Source organism: Centroberyx gerrardi, chromosome 9 (genome assembly GCF_048128805.1).
Source record: "Centroberyx gerrardi isolate f3 chromosome 9, fCenGer3.hap1.cur.20231027, whole genome shotgun sequence".
Taxonomy (NCBI): Eukaryota; Metazoa; Chordata; class Actinopteri; order Beryciformes; family Berycidae; genus Centroberyx; species Centroberyx gerrardi.
The window spans coordinates 16,330,758-16,350,820 of NC_136005.1; the positions used below are offsets into that span (position 1 = coordinate 16,330,758).

General features: G+C 40.6%; 2 protein-coding genes across 2 annotated transcripts; both read left to right on the top strand.

Annotated features, from left to right (window-relative positions):
• The first annotated feature begins 226 nt into the window (after window positions 1–226).
• impact (impact RWD domain protein) lies at window positions 227–11,632 on the top strand. Its single transcript, XM_071895665.2, has 11 exons — window positions 227–367; window positions 1,278–1,406; window positions 1,487–1,539; window positions 1,675–1,737; window positions 1,896–1,981; window positions 3,531–3,662; window positions 3,754–3,848; window positions 5,342–5,415; window positions 5,918–6,008; window positions 8,229–8,363; window positions 11,199–11,632. The coding sequence occupies exons 1-11, from the start codon at window positions 320–322 to the stop codon at window positions 11,256–11,258; spliced, it is 966 nt and encodes a 321-aa protein (XP_071751766.2). The 5' UTR covers window positions 227–319; the 3' UTR covers window positions 11,259–11,632.
• A 2,789-nt stretch (window positions 11,633–14,421) lies between these two features.
• On the top strand, window positions 14,422–19,631 carry LOC139908799 (histamine H3 receptor). Its single transcript, XM_071895625.2, has 3 exons — window positions 14,422–14,903; window positions 15,535–15,701; window positions 17,355–19,631. The coding sequence occupies exons 1-3, from the start codon at window positions 14,666–14,668 to the stop codon at window positions 18,210–18,212; spliced, it is 1,263 nt and encodes a 420-aa protein (XP_071751726.2). The 5' UTR covers window positions 14,422–14,665; the 3' UTR covers window positions 18,213–19,631.
• The last annotated feature ends 432 nt before the right edge of the window (window positions 19,632–20,063 follow it).

Sequence of the window (20,063 nt, forward strand, 5' to 3'; positions counted from 1 at the left end):
TTTAATATAATTTCCCAGACTAAATCCACTCACATGGCCTTATAGATGATCTACGATGAATTAACATTCACAAATGCCGTTTAGTTTAGTTTACGCTCTGGACGTGTGCAAGACACCGCTATTCAGTCAAAATGCGGCAGACTCCAGAAGCCAAACCGTACGCACCCAATGTAATTCGCCCTGGAAGTAGTTTAATAACTCCACACATACATACTGGTCTCATGGGCTGTACAGTTGTCTTATTTTCTGACTGTCTACCTGTAGTGACTAATTCATTGTCATCATTTTTCTAACGTTGGTTAGGCGATGATATAAATAAATGGCCGACATCCTAAATCCGGAGAATGCAGGGGATCTTCAATCTCAAGTAAGCTGCCTGTCTTGACACTCTCTCAGATAAAGTTACAACCCAACAGCCTGGCAAATAGTTTAGTGCCAGTTTAGCTGTAGTGTTTAGAGGCGGCCTGCAGAGAGCGTAATTCAAATAGCCACTGTCGCCAGATCTTGATCTTGAATATCCCAGAGACCAAATTAACAAACATAAAAAATAAACCACTAACAACCCACAAATGCAAACCCAAGAGCTGCAAGAATAATGTTCATAATGCATGAGCACAGACTGCAGAACAAAAGAGGAGAACAAACACTGCAAGTTGTTCCCAAGGAGTCTGGCTTCATTAACACCTGTTCATGTGATGTGTCAAGCTCGTGCTCTTCATCAGACCTCACACTGCGCACAGAGACCACAAAGCAACACACTGCAGCCCCATCATGACCACTGGCTGCAAAGATAAAAAAAAAAGATGAAAGAGGCACACTAACATCATCACAAGCACACATGAATAATGAAAATGATTTCCACTACACTTGTATTTTTGTGTGCTGTGTTGAGTAAAGTTTATTTTATTTTTACCCCTTTAGTCTAATTCCCCATCAGTTGTAATGTAACATTGTTTGAGTGTGAAGTGTGTGTGCAGATGGGCAGATTTTCTTATCACAAAGAATGAGATGCTGGTGCTCTCTATTCTAAGTATTCTAAGTTCTAATTTCTATTCTAAGTATTCTAAGTTCTCTATTCCTTTTCAAGTACAATGCATCAAAGTTTTTGCCTGCAGAGAGTGAGAGTTGAAACTTGTGGGTGTGAGGAACAGTGAGGTCTTCAGTACAACACATCCAAATAATAAAATGTTAGTTGTAATACAAGCGTAATACCTGCAGACTTATATCACTGCTGTATTATTGATGATGTTGCTACATAATTGTTTCCTCTCATTTAGATTGAAGAGGTCGAGGCGCTCTCCTCCATATATGGTGATGAATGGTGTGTTATAGATGAAGCAGCTAGAATATTTTGCATCAAAATATCCAATAACTTGGAGGAGCCAAAACTGACTGCATGTTTACAGGTAAAAACAACTCACTTATTAAACACGTGTGTATCCTTGCAATATGTAATAAAATGTATGTTTTTTTTTTAAATGATCAGATAATTCTCCCTCCTGATTATCCGAGCGCAGCACCGCCCATCTACCAGATTAAGTAAGTCCATTTACCTTTTAAATTGAATCTTAGGGCCAAGAACTGAATTCACAGAGCAACATCCCACTTGAAGCCCCACTCCTCCTCATGGAGCGTCCCACTCAATAACCCTCTCACTGCTCTCTGCTTTTGTAGTGCAGCCTGGCTGCGAGGCCTCGAGAGGGTAAAATTGGCAAACAGCCTTGAAGACCTTTATGTGTGAGTGCTTTTCATAATTTCTGACTTTGTGAGCTATTGTAGAGCGATAATAGCCACAAAAAAAAAGTTTCTGATTATTTCCATAAACAGCACAATACTTTCCATAGTATATCTTGTGGAGAATCGACCCTCACAAGGAACTATTTCCATTTCAACAGAGAGAATGCAGGCGAGAGCATCCTCTACCTCTGGGTGGAGAAAATTCGAGAATTTCTCATTGAGAAATCCCAAAGCACAGAAACAGGTGAGGTGTGAAAAATGAAATTTTTGATTAAAGCCCACACTTCCATGAGAAATTTGTAATAACCTGAAATCATTTGATAGACATTTATGAATCCAAAACGACTTACTGCACAGTACTGTGAGAGAAACTGGTCTCCACTAAGTTACAGTACATAGTAACGTCTAATTGACTCTGATATGGCCTATTGTTCATCAATAGGTAAGTTATTGAACCATTCTTTTTAAATAAAATGGTTATATCAAATATCCATTTAAATCCACTTCCCCCCCTGAAGCCTTGTCTAACAAGCTTTCCAGTTTAAGTTGTGCTAAGATACTCCTCCATTCGTAATACAGCTATGTGATGTGGTCCGAAGCGCGGCTGTGATAAGATGAGCACAAAGACCTGTGGGGGCAGTAAAAAAAAAGCTCCCTCCTGTGTCTGAGTTTGAGTGACTGCAGTGAATTAAGATCCCTATCTAAGTAATGACTTCTGTTACCTAGACAGAATCTTTTGAAGTGTAAAAAGAGTAAAAGATATCCAAATTAAAGGTTTTCTCTAAGTGTCACGCTGGATCAGGTTTTTTGGGGAGGTTTTCTCGGTTATCTATGGATGAGCCCGGCAGTATCTATCAGTGAGTCAGACGGCCTCTTTTGAGCAACAAGCCTGAAAAATATTAACTGTCTTCACCATTGTTGTGAAGCGCAAATCTTCTCCTCTCGATGATTCATGTGGTAATTAGAGTAATTGGTCGCCGTGCTTTAGCTCAGAGAGCTGGGATTGACAGCTTATTCCCATTTAAATGACAAAAATGTGGTGGAGAGAGAGGAAGTGATAATGTTCGAGATGCACATTTCGGAGAAAAGGAAATGAAAAGGGAGTAAACATGACAGAGAGGACACTGAAACTAAAGAGGAATAATGGGACAGATAATGAAGTTTAGATGAATGACTAAGACCATCAGAGAGACTTAATGTTTGTGCATCTAAATATGAATGTTTTCACACATTTAGAATGGATTTTGGCAGTGTGCGTACGTGTGTGTGTGTGTGTGTGTGTGTGTGTGTAAGGTTGTGCATGCACACGTGTGCAATTATGCATCTTAGTAAAAGTATATAAGTAGATTAAGAAAATGCAAGCATATTGACTTAATACAGTACTCAACTTCAAATTGTTTTTAGATGTGTAACCAATTCAACTTCAAACATAATGTTTTTTACTATTGTAATACTTATCTAAATCACAGCTTTTCCTATTTTCTTTAAGGTTTTAGAGAAATTAAAAATCTTACATATTAAAAATATTTACTCTCAGAGCCTGGTTGCTATGTATTTCTACCTAATTGGTGTCATCTGCTATGAGGACTCTGTCTATAATAGGTCATGAAACTATATTAATGGTAGTGTTAAGGTCACGTAATGGTAATTTGGTCATGAGTTTCACAGTAGGTGTCCATTTTAATGAGAAGTTGCCTGGCCCGCAGAAGGGGCCTTTAGGGACACAAAAAATTTTGTCTGTAAAAAAAAAATCTTTACATCAAGGCATAATGTTTATTACATTACTACTTCAGTGGAACAACCAGAAAAGGTGAATATGATGACTGAGGAGGAAGAGGATGATGATGATGATGAAGATGTTCCAGACTTCAGGACACTGAAACTGAACACAGAAAATGCTCATCTCTTCATGGATCATGCAAATGGTATGGCCCATTGAATTAGCAGCATTTTTATTATAAATTCCTTATAACGCCCACGTCTCTAAGGCACGATGTATGACATTTTCTGCTGCAGATGAAGAGGTTCCTCCAATACAACATGGGACGACCATCACAGACCGACGCAGCACCTTCCAGCCTCACTTAGCACCTGTGGTGACGCCCAGACAGGTGCAGCACGTTTTAACATGTCATTTGCATTCAGTTTCCGAGTCGACAATATGTGTTCAGCATGCTTGATTTCTCAACAAAATACCAATCAAAGATCTAGTTCCTATGCATCAGATCCTTCAATGAGAAAGTTAAAAGTTAAAATATTGTATTTTTCACCGACTGTTATTTCATGGTGTGAGAATGTGTGTCCCCGTCTTCAAATATGTGAACAGCTCCTGAGCGTTTAGGTAGAAATTACCCCTGAGATGAGGATCTTGCACAGGAGCGGCATTCGGTGTCCTAATTTACTCACCAATTTAGAAACTGAAACATCCTCTGGCTGGTTCCCGGTAGCTAAATCTCACTCTCCGGGTAACATAACAGCTCCTCTTAAAAGCTTCCATCTGCTATGAAGTGCCGTTTGTACAAAAATAATTACAGACGTTGCCGTCCTCCAGAGAGAGGATGAACTGAGTAGACTAAAACATGTAATTACTCAACACATTGTGTTCATTAAGAGTCTGCCTTCCACCTTCACACATAATTTACACATTTCCTTGTTTTTCAATTAATATTTGTAAACTTAAACAGGAAATTAGACCAAATATTCTAACCAGTGATTTAATTTGAGACACAAAACCAAGAGGTGTTCCACTGACAACAAATAGGAGACTGATTTTGTGAACTGATTTCTTCAAGCTTTTTCATCCAAATGAGCTTTATTTTATTGTAACACTACCAGGAATGACCATATCCCTGTAAAATCACACCGGGTTGTATCACTGTTACACTAGCTTCGGGAGATAGTTGCTAATGTACACAAATCCTGAATAAACTATGAGCGCATTTAATGGATCGCCCCAGCGGGAATCAAACACTTGGCAGTCTTAGCACCGTGCACACAAAGCCAGTTTTCCAAGATCACGTAATATATGAATTCTGTTTTGGGTGCATTTCACTTTAAATTGCACAGGCATATGTGCGTAAGTGACTGGAAACCTAAAATGATGTTAACTCCTTTTGAATAGAAATGTAGTCTTGGCTCCACTGGTAAAGCTCTTTAGACTGTTCCAAAATTTTGATGTAAAACAAAACACAATTTTGTATTTGTCATAAAGCTCCAGCGGCTCTGGAATAGCTCGGCTGAAGGCAGTTAATATTTTGAATTTAGAGTTTTCTTTCTTGTGCGATTAAATGTTCTGACAGCTCTGTAATGCTGTTGTGTGCATTAGACAACTGCATCCGACAGTCTGATGACCTCAGTAACCCTGTCATCTCCTCAGCTGCAGCATCAGTTTCAACCTGATATGTAATATATACTCTGGCTTAGAGCGCAGGGTAAAATCACGTTGGCCATAGACTTACAAAAACACCTCCACAGTGCTGCATATTGATGTGTCAGTATTTTGTTTTTAATAGAATGGATGTAGAGGCACAGTAGGAGTGGAGTGGGGAAGGAAGAGGTGATCATCTGCTATCATTTTTATTGCTGTATCCGTTTTGTGTTGCAGGTTAAAGCGGTCCTGGACAAGCTGTATGAAAACAAGAAGATTGCTAGTGCCACTCATAATATTTATGCATACAGGTCAGCTATGTCAGATACGTGTGATGTGATGTCCACATTGGCTTTATTATGCAAACCATGCTAACATTCTCAGTTACATGGTTGGTCTTTTAGTGTGTGTCATTAGTGGAGAATAACATTACATAAATAAAGATTCAAGGCCTGTCAATCCTTTCAAAAGTGCCCATTACTGCAATTAAAGGTCAAGAAAGGCAATGGAGAAAATGATGTGGCTTCTGGACAATGTTGTGTATTGCATGAATAAACGTATGTGTGTGTGTGCGTGCGTGTCTACTCACACATGCCTGTGTACACAACTTCTCAGCTTGGCCTAATGAGGTCGATGAAGAGCTGCTGATGCACTGCCTGGGTGGCCATTACTCAGAGGGAGGAAATGTTGACATTTAGACCACTTTAAAAAGTTTCCTCTGAAGAGGCTGCCAGGCCTCGGTGTCACGCTCTGACCAAAACGTCTCACGTTCTCTTACCTAATGCCAAGCTGTTGTGATTCTGTCTGTTGTAGAATCTACTGTGAGGACAAGCAGAGCTTCATGCAGGACTGTGAAGATGATGGCGAGACGGCTGCAGGGGGGAGATTGCTCCATTTACTACAGGTTACTGCATGTTTTTAATCTGCTGTGCTTGACCCAACAGATCACTCTTTCAGCTGTGTGTACTACTGTATACTGGGCTGTATACTGGTGCAGCACACACAAAACTAGTGCATATTAAATGAAATGCAAACTGTGACCAAACTGTATACAAAGTGTACCATTCCTACGCAGATTTTTTGTAACCACATCATTAACTTTTTGGTTGCAGAATCCAACTTCCTTGCATGGTTATTTGGTGTTGGCTCATTTTCCTGGTCTGCATAATTTGGCACCTGTTGTACCTTTTAAACTGTGATTGGTATGGATAAGGAGCCCGACTCCTGAGAAGAACTTGCGCCAAAATCTAATTAGTTTGTCAAAGGTGACCAGGTGGCCATGGCAACTGTCTCTCCTAGATCATTAAGCGACTGTTAATGAAGAAGCCAAGTGATGTGAAAAAGGATAAACTACCGTATCAATGGGAGAGCATTTGAAATCAATTTTGAGAATATCTGCTATTACACCACCAACACTAGGTATCCTGTGTGAGTGGACATGAGATAAAATTGGGTTGATGTGGCTTAAATCAAAGGGACAAAGCTAGTTTTGTTTGAGGCAGTAGTGCAAGCTAGAGGCAAACATATAATTTAGATTATTTTATTTCTTGTGACAACAGTATGTCTAGACAGAAGCGGAGCTCTTACAGAGTTCTACAAAGTGACAGCACTAAGAAACACACCACCAGTATTTAACTTACTGTGTTGATTAGTTAATGTGCAGTTTGCCTTTGAAGCATCTCTTCTTATTATTTTTATGCCCATACTCCACTGTGCGGCTTCCCTATATTGACAGGTTTGCATAATGCGTAAATTTCCCTTTCATCCCTTTCTAGAGGAATTTGGTACCATGACAGTAATTTCACACCGTTACTAATCTTTTCATTTTTCATATCAAAGAGCCACTTGTCACCGCTTTATGTTGTCAGATGGCACAATGATTCACACACACACCCACATCACACTAAAATGTGCTATTGTCCACACACTTTTTGTTTCCCCTTCGTATTGTATGAAGGTTTGTGAAAACAAAAAGTTATGATGAGTTGTAGCAATTCTGTCGCAGTCAATACCGGCTGGTGCTGACTCGGGTACGAAGTGTCAAAGCATTTCCAGATGAGATCCATGACTCGTGTCCATGTTCATACCCATTCATAAGATGGCAGTGTGACCCCGTTACAGAGAGAGATACATCTGACATGGTGCATTGGATTCTTGCTGAGTGTCAGAAGTCGTGCCCTACTGTACACAGTTCAGATGAATCAAGCTGAACAGCGAGAGTGGGCCATTTACAAAATACATTACAACATTCTTGGCTCTAAATTACTTAAATTACTACTTTATCAATTACTGATCATTTGAAGAGCTATGCTTCTACAAGCAACCGTTTCAGTTAAACATAATTAAATGAATATAAAATGAAATGTGAACCCAGCTAGTTCCCCTGATACATGCTCTTCTTAATCTATGTGAGTATATCACCAGACTCAAAGGTATGTGAGGATCGTAGGCGGTGACTTGCTGCAGCTGACTGACCTACTGTAACCAGCAGAGTGATAGCATCACCTCTGTCTTCCTGCTCATCCTTTCGTGCAACATACTGATTAATCTGCCACTTGTGACACTCTCAACACACTGAGCAATTTACATTAAGAGCTTTCTCTTTAATCTGTTCCTCTCTAATCTCATTCCTCTCTATCCCTTTCTTCCCGTTTCCTCATTTAGATTTGTGCTTTATTCATTTCTGCCTGTGAATGGGAAGTGTGAGGTAATGAATAAAAGAAGACTCTGATTAATAGAGTTAGCAGCCAGATGAGGATGCGTCCCCTTACCCACCAGATTGCACTTTTGTGTGTCTTGCAACGCCGAGCCAAATTCTCCCTCTCTGTGTTAAAGGCGTTTGATTGACAGCTGATGGCCTGAGTCAGATATGCTGCACGGAGACGCGTTCTCTGTGTTGCATCTGGTGTGAATTGTTTCCCTGGTGGAACATGGCTGCCAAGCAAGGATGTTTTCGCCACCATTTGCAACCTGCGTGGCTTCTCAGTCATTTCTCTGACCTCTCTTTCTTCCTCTCTCTCTTTCTCTGTATTTCTCTCTCTCTCTCTTACTCACTCTTGCCCCGTACGCATGCAAGCGCACACTCACATAAATGCCTACCTTGCCTTTTTGTGTCTCACTACAGATTCTCGACGTGCGTAACGTCATGGTGGTTGTGTCTCGGTGGTATGGCGGTATTCTGTTGGGCCCAGATCGCTTCAAACACATCAACAACTGTGCTAGAAACATCTTAGTACAGGAAGGATACACCTCCTCCACGGTGAGACACTATTTGGGTCACTATCTGCTGAGAACCACTTCTGTGTCTTGTAGTTTCATTGCTAAAGACCCCACCCTGTGAAAAGTAACGGTTTAGCATTTTTTGTTTTGCAGCGTTGTTTTCCGGCAGCTAGACAAGCGTCAGAAAGCAAGAGGTCTAGCAACAGCGCAGTGTCAGTCTTGTCCAAGTTTCCCACGTCTGCTATATAGATAAAGGGGATATAATTATTGTTACAGTAAAACATAGTAAACAATATTTTGTCTCTTTTAGCTTGGCTTGACTATGCAGTCGCTGTCACATTATGGATATTGGTTGATTTGAAATGTCTGTCTGGCTGCAGCACATGTTCTGGAGATCAAACACTTTCTCCTTGCTTTCACCAGCTAAAGTTAGGGGCAGTATGCTTTGAAGTGTTCTTTGTGTGCAGCGAAGTCATCCCATTGATAACATGATTGACCTTTGAGCTGCAGCCACAGATAGATTAAAGGTACTGCAAACCTGCTCTTAAAAGTGTCCCACTTTAAAACCCCATAAAAACACTGTAGAAGTCGGCGCTTGGTTCAGCTGCACATGATTTCCCCTCTTTCTCTCCATCATGTTCATATTTCCTCGATGTAAAGTTAATGAGTTTTACATTTGCTGTAGTGGTGTTTTCTTGATTAGAGGAAATTATTTTGTAGCTTTTTTCCTCATGCTTGCGGAAGCTCCTTAAGTCAAACGGAAAACACACAACAGGAAGATTGAATCACCACTCTGACGAACACAGTCCCACACCTAGGCATTTTACATCAAACAAATTTCTCCAGTTAAGATGCATTTCTCGCAGGTTTGAAAGAGGTTCATCTCTTGTGCAAACTGTCAGGGGATTGGAAAAACAAAACCCAATATTTCACATCACTTTATGCCTGTAACTGTTCCTACAAAATCACATCCTGCTATCAGCTCAAAGTATGAAGAACTCTCTTGAGTGTTGAGTCTTTGCAGCGCCTTGGAAAGGAAATTATTTATACAGCGGCTTCAGAAAGTATTTAACCCCCTTGACTTTTTTGGCGTCTCTTGGTGTTGCAGCCTGAACTCAAAATGGATTCAATCAGGATTTTTTTGTCAAATCTACACAAATTACCCTATTTTTGCAGATTTGTTGAAAATGAAATACAGAAATATATCATTTAAGAAGTATTCAATCCCCTGTGTAAATACTTTGAAGCACCTCTGGCATCGATTACAGTTTAGAAACATCTCTATCAGCTTGGCATATTTTTTTGGGATTCTCTCCCGTTCTTCCTTGCAGATTTGCTCAAGCTTGGTCAAGTTGGATGGGGACCATCTGTGAACAAAAAATTATTCAAGTCATCCCACAGATTTTCAATGGGATCCCAGTAGGGGGTTTGGCTGGGTCACTCAAGGACTTTCACATTGTTGTTCTGAAGCCACTCCAATGTTGATTTAACTTTATTCTTAGGGCCCTTTTCCTGTTTGAACAAAAGTCGTCATTTCAATCTAAAGTCTATGGCACTCTGAAGCAGGTTTCCCTCAAGAATTTGCCTCTTTTTGGCTCTATCTCTCTATTGTTACAAGTTTCCCAGTCTCTGAAAAGCACTCCCACAGCCTCACCACGCTTTACAGTAGGGAAGGCGTTCAGTACAGTAGGTGATGAGCTGTTCCCGGTTTTCGCCAAACATAGCGCTTTGTATCACGGCTGAAGAGTTCAATTTTACTTTCATCACAGCAGCAAATCTTTTGCCTTGTGCTTTCAGAGTCTTTCACATGCCTTTTTGCAAACTTCAGACATTGCTGTTGTGCCTCTTTTCCAGGAGTGGTTTCCCTCTGGCCACTCTGCTGTGCAGCTTAGATCTATGAAGTGCTGCACTGACTGTTGTCCTTCCAGCGGAATCTCTCATCACAGCCATAAACTCTAGCTCTGTCAGATTGGTCCTTGGGTTTTCTCTGACTGAGGACAAGCAGCTGTAGGAAGAGTAGTTCCACAGGTAGTTCCACATTTTTTCCATTTCCAGAAGGACTCTACTACTATGCTCTTGTAAACTCTCAACGCTTTAGAAATTGTTTTATACTCAAATCTATGCCTCCTCCTGTTTTTTTACTAAATCATGGCAGGTCAATTCATTTGATCATTGGTGGACTCAAACCAAGTCACTGAGGACATTCAAAGGAATGAAGATGTATCCTGACTCAATTCGGAGAGCAACTGCAAAGGGTTGAATACTTACTGACTCAAAAATGTTCTACCTTTCATTTTTATTTAAAAAAATGTTAATGAAAACCTTTGACATTATGAGTTATTATGTGCAGATTAAATCCAATTTTTATCCATTTTTAATCCAGGCTGTAACACCACATTATGGGGAAGAAGTCATGTTTGACATTCTGCAGGCACTGTATGAATATGTAACGTATTTTGCAGGCTGGGTTCTGCATTTAACAGGATTATCAGTAATGTTTGTTTTTTGTCTAAACAAGCTGTTGAGCGGTTGGGTGAGCTACAAGTTGGCAGACCGGATTATCAGTGCAAATATTAGCAGAAAATGTTTGATAGTAGTATTTTAGATTGCAATGTTTGGCTTGATGCAGTAATTGGAATACATTAAAACAGTACGGTGATTACCAATCAGTACATTGTAATTTGCACATTTTAGTAAGGCAGGGAAACGCAGCAGGAAACCAGACAAAGGCGTCTGTCAAAATGGAGTCATGAGCTGTTGAAAGATAACATTCAAATGTTCAGCATGGAAAAAGCTTTTGCACCGTTAAGTAGAGTGCTAATGTTAGATAATCATTACCCTGATCGTGTTCTAATCTTCTTCTATTGTTTGACAGGATGAGGCTACCAAAACAGGAGGGAAGAACAAAAAGCCAAGGAACAAGAAGACCAAATGAATCTGAAAAAAAAAAAAAAATCTAATCAAACACATTTTGATGATGCCACCTGCCAGTTTATTTCAGTAGAAGTCATTTTGAGCTGATTCACAGACATCTTAACAGGGTTGAACAGGGAATTCTTCTAATAAAAATGAATGAAGTCTATTTTCTGGCAATTAATGAACCGTCACATTATTTATCCCAAATACCCCTGAGAACCCCAGGGCTATTTCTAATCTCTTCTAGGATTTTTTTTAATGAATTTATATTAGGAGCTGATCTCTTTCATCCTGTTTTAGACCCCTGAATTTTTACATTACTCCATTTGGTTTGAGAAGCTTTGATATGTTAATTGCCATGCAATACACATGTTTTCATTAAAACAATGAAGCCTTGGGATGCATACAGAAAATCTGACTTTTACTGTTTGTTTCCTTCTTTGTTTATAGGCTAGTTGGTGTCTCACACTGGCATTATCCATTCAGGTTTATTAAAAAAAATGAGAACATAATCTTTACATACTTAAAAAGCTGAGTTTGTCCATGATAAGACAAAGACAGTCTTTAAATAGTAATTCTGTTTAAGTAGTAGTCCTGCTTTCCCACTGCTTTTTATGCACTCCTTATTCCTTGTAAATATTAATTCAGCCTTCAGCCAAAATCTGCATCCCAAATTCACAGACAATTTATTCAATGTTGCTCCCAAGAAATATGATCAAACATTGCTGCCCTGCCAATGTCTAATTTCGTTGAGTTTCATTGACTCGCTCGCTCTCTCATACACACTTCACATGTATAGTCCCTTTTCCCCACTGCATTTGGCATCCACTTCAGTCCTGCTAAATATTCAGCTTTTCACAGTTGCCTCTTCCCTCTGAGCATTTACCTCTCGCCGTGGCTCCTGTGGGGTTTTGCCTCACCTCTCCGTTTTTGTGTCACTCAATCCCTTGAAAGACGTGGTCTGCATACTAACCGCTCTGGGCTTGGCTTTAGACAGCAGAGGATTGCTATCTAAAAATATCCTGTTCATCTGCACACTTGTCAGTTTGGCTTCCATTGCTGTCACTCGACCACTGTGATGGACAAAGTTGACTTTTATGTTGAGTGTTCAGTGTTGGGAGAACAAAAATGATGACATGATCCAGGAAGGACGTTTTACTAGACTTGATAGACAGTAGGCAGTTTTTACTCCAGGCTCATATAAAATTACCTTCAAAATTTGAATTGTGGCCAATGCAGATGGCAGGCCAAGTGCCTAAAATCCTTGAGGTCCATCTCTGGACTTAAAGCTCCCCATTCATTTCAGCTATTGAGAATAATTACACCCCAATTCATTTAGCTGAGAGCCTCGTCCTTGACAAGCTGTCATCATGCTGAACTATCGTAGCCCCTAATCACTTCTTTTAGTGTCTTGTGGAGAACTCATGGAGCTAAATTCGTACTCAACACAGAGGAGCATAATTAGCCTACTTAAGAGACTTGAAATTTCTGTTGCATCCATGCAACTTCAGTTGGCTGTTGATTGTGACACATGAAGTAGGAAATACAAAAAAGATACAGGCAACACAAAAGTTATAAAATGAAATGTGGTAAATTGTGCCGTCCACAGTGGGAGAGCTTCTCATTATGTGTAGGCTGGATCAAGTTAGAATAGGGCTTCAGTTTGGTTTTACGCTGCAGAATGTCAACAAACTTTTGTGTCTTTCGTTTGGATTCAAGTTACAGCAATAATCTCAGAATATAAAGCCAAAGTCTGCAATGATGATTTTGAATAACTCAGTGATAGGCCACTGCTTCCATTCAGCATTCAATTAATATGCAGCCAGTATTCATGAGAATACTGTCAGGGCATTGATCAGGATGTTTTTCAGAGGCTGACAGACTTTGGTCATCAAGAAACCTTTTTGACACAAAAGCCAAGTTGCTGCAGCTTTGAATAGCCTTATCTGAAATAAAATAACAGAATACTAATAATGCAATACTAAAATACTGTTAGCACTGACACTTTCCATATTCCAACGACCGCTACAGGTTTCTGCCATAATCTCTTCCAATGGAAATACTTAATTTGAATTTCATGGTGGGAGCACTTGCCTTTCATATGTTGATGAATAGTGAGATTAGTGAATCTGCTGTTTGTTTGGATAATCAGGTGAACAAGCCATGCTGTGACATAGGTATTAGTTTAAGGAGAATCTTGGAAAAACAAAGGAAAAAAGGGATGGTAATGCCTCATTTATTCAGCCTTTTGTGAAGTGGATTTGTGTGAATCCAAAATGAGGAGTTTCACCTCAGCATCACATCACTGAACCAGAATTAGTTGTTAGTTTGTGTAAATCTCTAGTCCGCCTAAATGCGGAGAACTGCGTCACTGCCGTGCAGGCATGTTGCGGTTCTAATCATGTCAAATCAGTGATCACCTTGTCTGCAGGCAGCGGCCAGCCTGCTGCACGCGCCTCTCCACACTCCAGCTTTTGATCGACTGTCGGGCGGACAAAGGAGCAAAGCGTCAAGCAAGCAGAAATCACCACAGTGAGGCCGGAAGTCACTTTACCTTCAAAATAAAAGCGTAAATACTTGCTCGGTCTCTCTCTCTCTCTCTCTCTCTCTCTCTCTCTCTCTCTCTCTCTCTCTCTCTCTCTCTCTCGGCCCCAATAAGAAACAATTGCCCCACTGCTATAGCTTAAAATTGCTCTGTGCAGTTGCAGTGTTTCCTGAGTTTGCTGTCTTTTCAATGTCTTTTTTGTGTAAAGCACAAAAACTTACTTTTACTTACTTTCTAAAATGCACTCCTAAAAGATTGTGGACATCTTTTCAAGTTGTCTGGTAGGCTATAGCCCACGTTTTGTGTTTGATTCTTTACCTGTTGCATTTTACATAGGCTATGCCTCCATGAATAATAGGCTAGTACATCCTGTGAAAAGGATATTTTGAGGAAAAACAATCGTATTTTAATACATTACCGGTTCCTCCTTACATACATTCCTCAATGTTTTATTTGAACCCCCGAAAGACGTTGCAATATAATTTAATCAATAAGGGTTTTATTTTGGAAAATGTGACCGGACGTTGTCTTTATGTTTTACTCTGTCTGTCTTGACAGTGGCGACAAAAGCAACGGTGCGCTCCGCGGTGACCGCACAGCAGCAGCGTTGTTAACCAACTGGGTAACCGGAGAGGAGAGCGCGCACAAAGGATCTACAATCACTATTATCATCCAAACTTGTGTCTTTCCAGGTCACAGAATAGGCTATTCTGGGACAATGGGAAATTTGGGGAAAGTGTCTTCATTTAATCATAGGTCTCCATTCATGTTTGACTCCTTGGTAATGTGGAAGGCAACGGCGGAGCGCGTGCCTCGACTAGTTGGGTGTTTGTGCTTGTTGAATCCAAAAGGTCTATAATGATTTTGACATTAAACTAACTATGGGCGCTCACATTCTGGAGTCCAACTCCAGCGGCAACTTGACTCCTGCGGTGCACGAGGCTGGGACTGTCCTCCCGGGCTACCTGGTGGTGATCTTATCGGTCCTCATGGTGACTCTGGTTGTCGTTGTTGTGGCTGGAAACGCACTTGTCATCATGGCTTTTATTGTGGATAAATCCCTGAGAAATCAAAGCAACTACTTCTTCCTGAACCTTGCTATATCTGATTTTCTCGTGGGTGAGTTGGCACCTCTCTCTTTCTCTGTGTCTGCCTTGAAATTCGCTCAAATGGCCCTCAACAATCTTTTGTTCGTCCCTAATGAAAAAAAATCACCAAAATATAGGTGCTATTTTCATTCCCCTAATACAATCTTCCTATTTACTTGTGTCTGTGGTACTCAATAGTGAGTTCATGGTGACCTTATCGTCCTTTATGGTATTTTGTTTCGTTTTGTTTGGGTATTACTAAAGGATTTATCATGTTTATTTGCACAGCATCCTCTTAAAATTTATCATAGCATTATAACATTTATTTTTGTAAGGCATCCACCCGCTCCTCTCAGTGTGTCTCTCTTACTGCATCATTGGTTACATTGTACTCTCTAATGAAGCCACCAATGCTGGGTGCTCTTATTTCTAAAATGTCTTTCACCAGGAGAAAACACTGCAGGGATTGTCGGTAATGTGCAGCCAGCCACCAAAATCCATGAATTTATCCATTTAATTGATCCCAAATCTTACGTCAGACTGTCTGGAGGTGTTGAGAAGTGTGAATGTTGTTCTTATTTGACCTGTCTGCTGTGATATTGCGTTCTGGCATAGAGGGAGGTGTTGGTTGGGGCTAAGTCATCATCCAGTGCCTGTTCCAGGTGCCTTCTGCATCCCCGTGTACATCCCCTACAACCTGACAGGCCGGTGGATGCTGGGTAAGGGCCTCTGCAAGGTGTGGCTGATCATGGACTACCTGCTCTGCAGCGCCTCAGTCTTCAACATTGTCCTCATTAGTTATGACCGCTTCCTGTCAGTCACCAGAGCAGTAAGTAGTAGGCTGCAGAGATACTCATTATCACACACACACACACACACACACATGAACAGTTGGCATATGTAAAAGGGGCTAACACTACACCATTCAATTCTGAAATGTGTTACTGCCCAGGAAGAGTTTGCCTCGTATCAGAAGCTCATTTGCATTCACTGCTTTATTCCCTTACAGAGGCGCCTGGCTTAGATCTATCATTTTGCCTGATCAGTTTCAACACAGAGCTTGAACAATATGGCTAGTTGGTTGGTAAATATTTTGAATGCAAACAGTCACAGTTGCTGTCCACTCTGCTTATCAGTGACAGCAATACAGATGGAGGTGGTAAACAAATATAATTGAGAAAGAGGGTTCTCTAATCGGGACAAAAACAACCTCATCTTTACTGCTTCTGAGTTGTTGGCTCCATCAGTGTAGGACCAGCTAATACATTATTTAATAACTTTGTGTAATATTAACACAATGACTTTGTAGTATGGCCTGAATCATCCCATCAATTCAGCTTAATTCTGAGATTAAAAAAAAAAATATATATATATATATATTTAAAAGTCTCCCAGAGAACATGCTGTTTAGCTCAACTGGTGGTTGATTGGCATTAGTACTTACATTTTTGTATGTGGATAATGTTTATGGACTAGTATCCTGTCACATTTTTTACTTTAATAAAATTCTTAGCAGCCAACTTTTCAAAAAAGTAAACGATTTATTTAGCTGTATGTGGTGCGGAAGAGGATTAGGGTCACAGGTGAGAAATTTATTTGAGTTCTGAGATTAAAGAAAGTCAGAATTCTGAGAATAAAGTCAGAACTCAGAATTCTGACTTTAATCTCAGAACTCACATTTTTCACATGTGGCCCAAATCCTCTTCTGTAATATGGTAATGGCTGCATTTGGAGTCATATAACCCTTTTCTATAGTTTTGAATGATAATAATAATAATACAAATCTCAATAGTTTACTAGAATTGTAATCATATTGAATAAATATACTGTATTAGCATACTTAGCCACAGCAACATTAAGTAAGCATAGTTGTGTTTCTCACAGCGAGTAACCCAACTATGGTGATTGAAGCGATATTCGTTGGTTTGAGGCAAGGAAAAAGAAATGAGAACAAAAAGAAAACAGACTAAGTGCTGCATAGAAAACCTAAAAGATAGAGTTTAAACTGAGAGGAAGTGAACTGCAAATGGAGCGAACGTGAAGAAAATGAGTGATGGGTGAAGACTGGGGAAGGAGAGGATCAGGAGAAAACAGATGTCTCCTTCACACTCTTGTGTTGCATCAGTGACTATTGCTCTTAGCTTGAAACTCCCCTCCTTCCCCTGGCTTCACTGACACTCCATGGAGAAAAGGCCCCATAAGTGGGTTTTATTTACCACATCGCACTCTCCCAGCCGCACTCTCCATGGCCGTACAATACAAACAGTTTTGGTTCATTGTAATGAGCTGCTCAGAACAAAAGCCAGCATGTTTGTCAGCCAGTTGGAATGTGAACAGCCGTTAACTGTTTGAAATTTAACAAATATTATTTATTGCATGGCATATTTTATATCGCCTTTCACCTGTTTATGTCATTCGTTCGTCACGCACAGTGCATCACTGCATCACTGCCAGTCACTCTTCTAATGTACTTTTGATGCAGGTTAAATACAGGGCTCAGCGAAACATGACCCGCCATGCTGTGACCAAGATGGTGGCCGTGTGGGTGCTGGCCTTCCTCCTCTACGGCCCCGCCATCATCTTCTGGGAGACAATCATCGGCCAAAGCATCGTCCCGGCCAACGAGTGCTTCGCTGAGTTTTATTTCACCTGGTACTTCCTGCTAAGCGCTTCAACCTTTGAGTTCTTCTGCCCCTTTGTGTCGGTGGCCTTCTTCAACCTCAGCATCTACCTGAACATCCACCGCAGGAACAAGAGCCGGGCCGCCTGCATGGAGGACGCCGCCGACACGCAGAGAGAAGCCAAGACGCACAGAGACGGCGGCGCCTGGTCCGTGTTTTTCGTTAAGACTCGCAAGGTGTCGTCCAGCGAGCCCACTGCTATTTCTGCAGTTATCGAGGATGATGACATTCTGTCCCCCTCTTCCTGCGGGGACCCCAACACCAGCCAGATCTTCATGCAGAGGAAGAAGTTCTCTCCTTGCCGGAAAGACTCCAGGCTTTTTCAGCCCACGGCCGCCTGCCTCGCACCTGGCCGCAGAACACAGGGATCTCGCCTCTCCCGTGACAAAAAGATTGCCAAATCTCTGGCCATTATTGTCTGCATTTTTGGGATTTGCTGGGCTCCTTACACGCTACTGATGATTATTCGCGCCGCCTGTAGTGGTAAATGTGTGGAGAACCACTGGTACGAGATTACATTCTGGCTTCTGTGGCTGAATTCTGCCATCAACCCCTTCTTGTACCCTCTCTGCCACAGTAGCTTTCGAAGGGCTTTCGCTAAGATCCTGTGTCCTAAAAGACAATCAGTCCAACCTCAGATTGAGACTCAGTCTTGCTAGATGGACTCAATTGCACTTTGATGTTTTATGAATGCAGTAACTATTGTTGGTCAAACACTGTAAAAATCCATCTACTGTTTTTCCATCAAAAATCCAGCTTTCGGAATAAGAATCAAGTTTGCATTAAAGTTGAATTAAAGTCAGGTCAGGATTTCACAACATATTTGACAGCAATACCACAACAAAACAAAGCGCAAGAAAGAAAACTGCATTTGTAACAGTCTTGTAACGTGGTAAATCAGTGGACTTTCATGCCACATGTAAAGGTGAATGTAGTTGCTGCTTCTTCGTTGACAGGCAGGCATGTTGTTACACCGGAGCGGGCCTCTAAGAGCAGGTGCCACTTTTTTCAAATGGCATACGTCTTCATTTCAAAATTTCTACTAGCCTTCACAGGCACTCTGTGCGAGTTAGACAGGACAGGAGTGACGCTTCCTTGCTGCTGAGTTCTTTACTTTCTGAAATCTGTGTAGTAATGGCTTTGGGCAGCCAGATAGGAGATAGGAGAGTATTACCATAATCTAGTCTGAGATCTTGCAAAAGAACTGCAGCACATTGAGTTGTTGAATTCTGGTCTATATGTCTGAATGAAGGCATAATGGAGTGGGACAAGGCAAGAAAACCTTTTAACTCCAATATGAGTCAAACTGACACGAGGGTTTGTGTGGTCTTAAATGGTTTTGTCAACTTTCATGACCTTAGGTACGTGCGGGTATGTGAAGACTTACTATTGCTACACCCAGTAAAGAAATGGAATAAAAACAAAAAAAATTCATGACCTTAGGGTGCATGAAACCCATTCAGTACTCATCGTAGAATTTAAAAAATGCATTAGTGTCAACTTGAAAATAAGACCTTTTGCGTAATTCCTGAACAATGTATTTAGCGAGTACAAGCTTTTCATCATGCAGCAATAGGATGACAAATGTTGAGTATTTAAAGTTCAAAGCACCTAAATGAAAAAAAAGAGAAAAGCTATTCGTTTACTGACTACTGAGTGCACTTTTATCACTGTTGATGTTTTTTAATCACTTTATCTTAAAAGTGGGAGCAGCGGAGCATTAATTGTATCCGAGTGCCAACACTGAAAACGCACTCAATTTTAAGAGTAGTTTTTGTTGCTGTACAAAAATGTACAGCACTGTAACATGAGAGAAGCATTAAAATTTTTGTACAATAATGTCTGTGCCAAACTACGTCATTGTGTTCTTTTAGTGTGGTATCTCTTCAAAGATTTCATTGGTTTGTACTACAGAAACAACTACTTGACTACTTTGTATCTAGGCTATGAATGTGTGTGAGTGTAAGTGGCAAAAGTCCAAAGAAAGAATAAAAAGGAGACTGTCTGCAATCACGTAAACTTTGTAATTGTACATGTTAATACGACAACTTCTAATACAGAGAGAGTTAAGTATTTTGAGACGGTTCAAGGTTTGTAATTGGTCGTGGTTCCTATGATAAGATAAGGAGATGAAAGATTTACATGTGTGGGTTGAGAGATGAGTGGGTGGAGTGGAACGTTACAGGAATGTGAATGGCACTACCTGGAGGTTCACTGACGTCTTTATATTTCTCCACCACATTCATTCATCTCATTGTCTGTGTCATATACAGGCTAGCAAATCACTTTTGAACTCAGAAAAACTCCCATCAAATGTAAAGACTAAACCGAAAAATGTTAAAACCATTGAAACGCTGACACTGCTTTCAGATGCATTTAAGAAGGAGGAAGTCTCCGAGGAACAACAGAGTCATCACTGCAGTGCAAACAAGGAATTCTTGTTTTCAAGAATGTTGTCACGCTTTTATTATCTGATAACAAGCACAAGACAAACGAGAGACATGGCAGAA

Coding starts and splice junctions, on each gene's coding strand:
- LOC139908799 (XM_071895625.2), top strand. CDS start 14,666: ATGGGCGCTCACATTCTGGAGTCCAACTCCAGCGGCAACTTGACTCCT. Junction 14,904..15,534: donor TATATCTGATTTTCTCGTGG/GTGAGTTGGCAC, acceptor TGCCTGTTCCAG/GTGCCTTCTGCATCCCCGTG. Junction 15,702..17,354: donor TCCTGTCAGTCACCAGAGCA/GTAAGTAGTAGG, acceptor CTTTTGATGCAG/GTTAAATACAGGGCTCAGCG.
- impact (XM_071895665.2), top strand. CDS start 320: ATGGCCGACATCCTAAATCCGGAGAATGCAGGGGATCTTCAATCTCAA. Junction 1,540..1,674: donor CCGCCCATCTACCAGATTAA/GTAAGTCCATTT, acceptor CTGCTTTTGTAG/TGCAGCCTGGCTGCGAGGCC. Junction 3,849..5,341: donor CTGTGGTGACGCCCAGACAG/GTGCAGCACGTT, acceptor TTTGTGTTGCAG/GTTAAAGCGGTCCTGGACAA.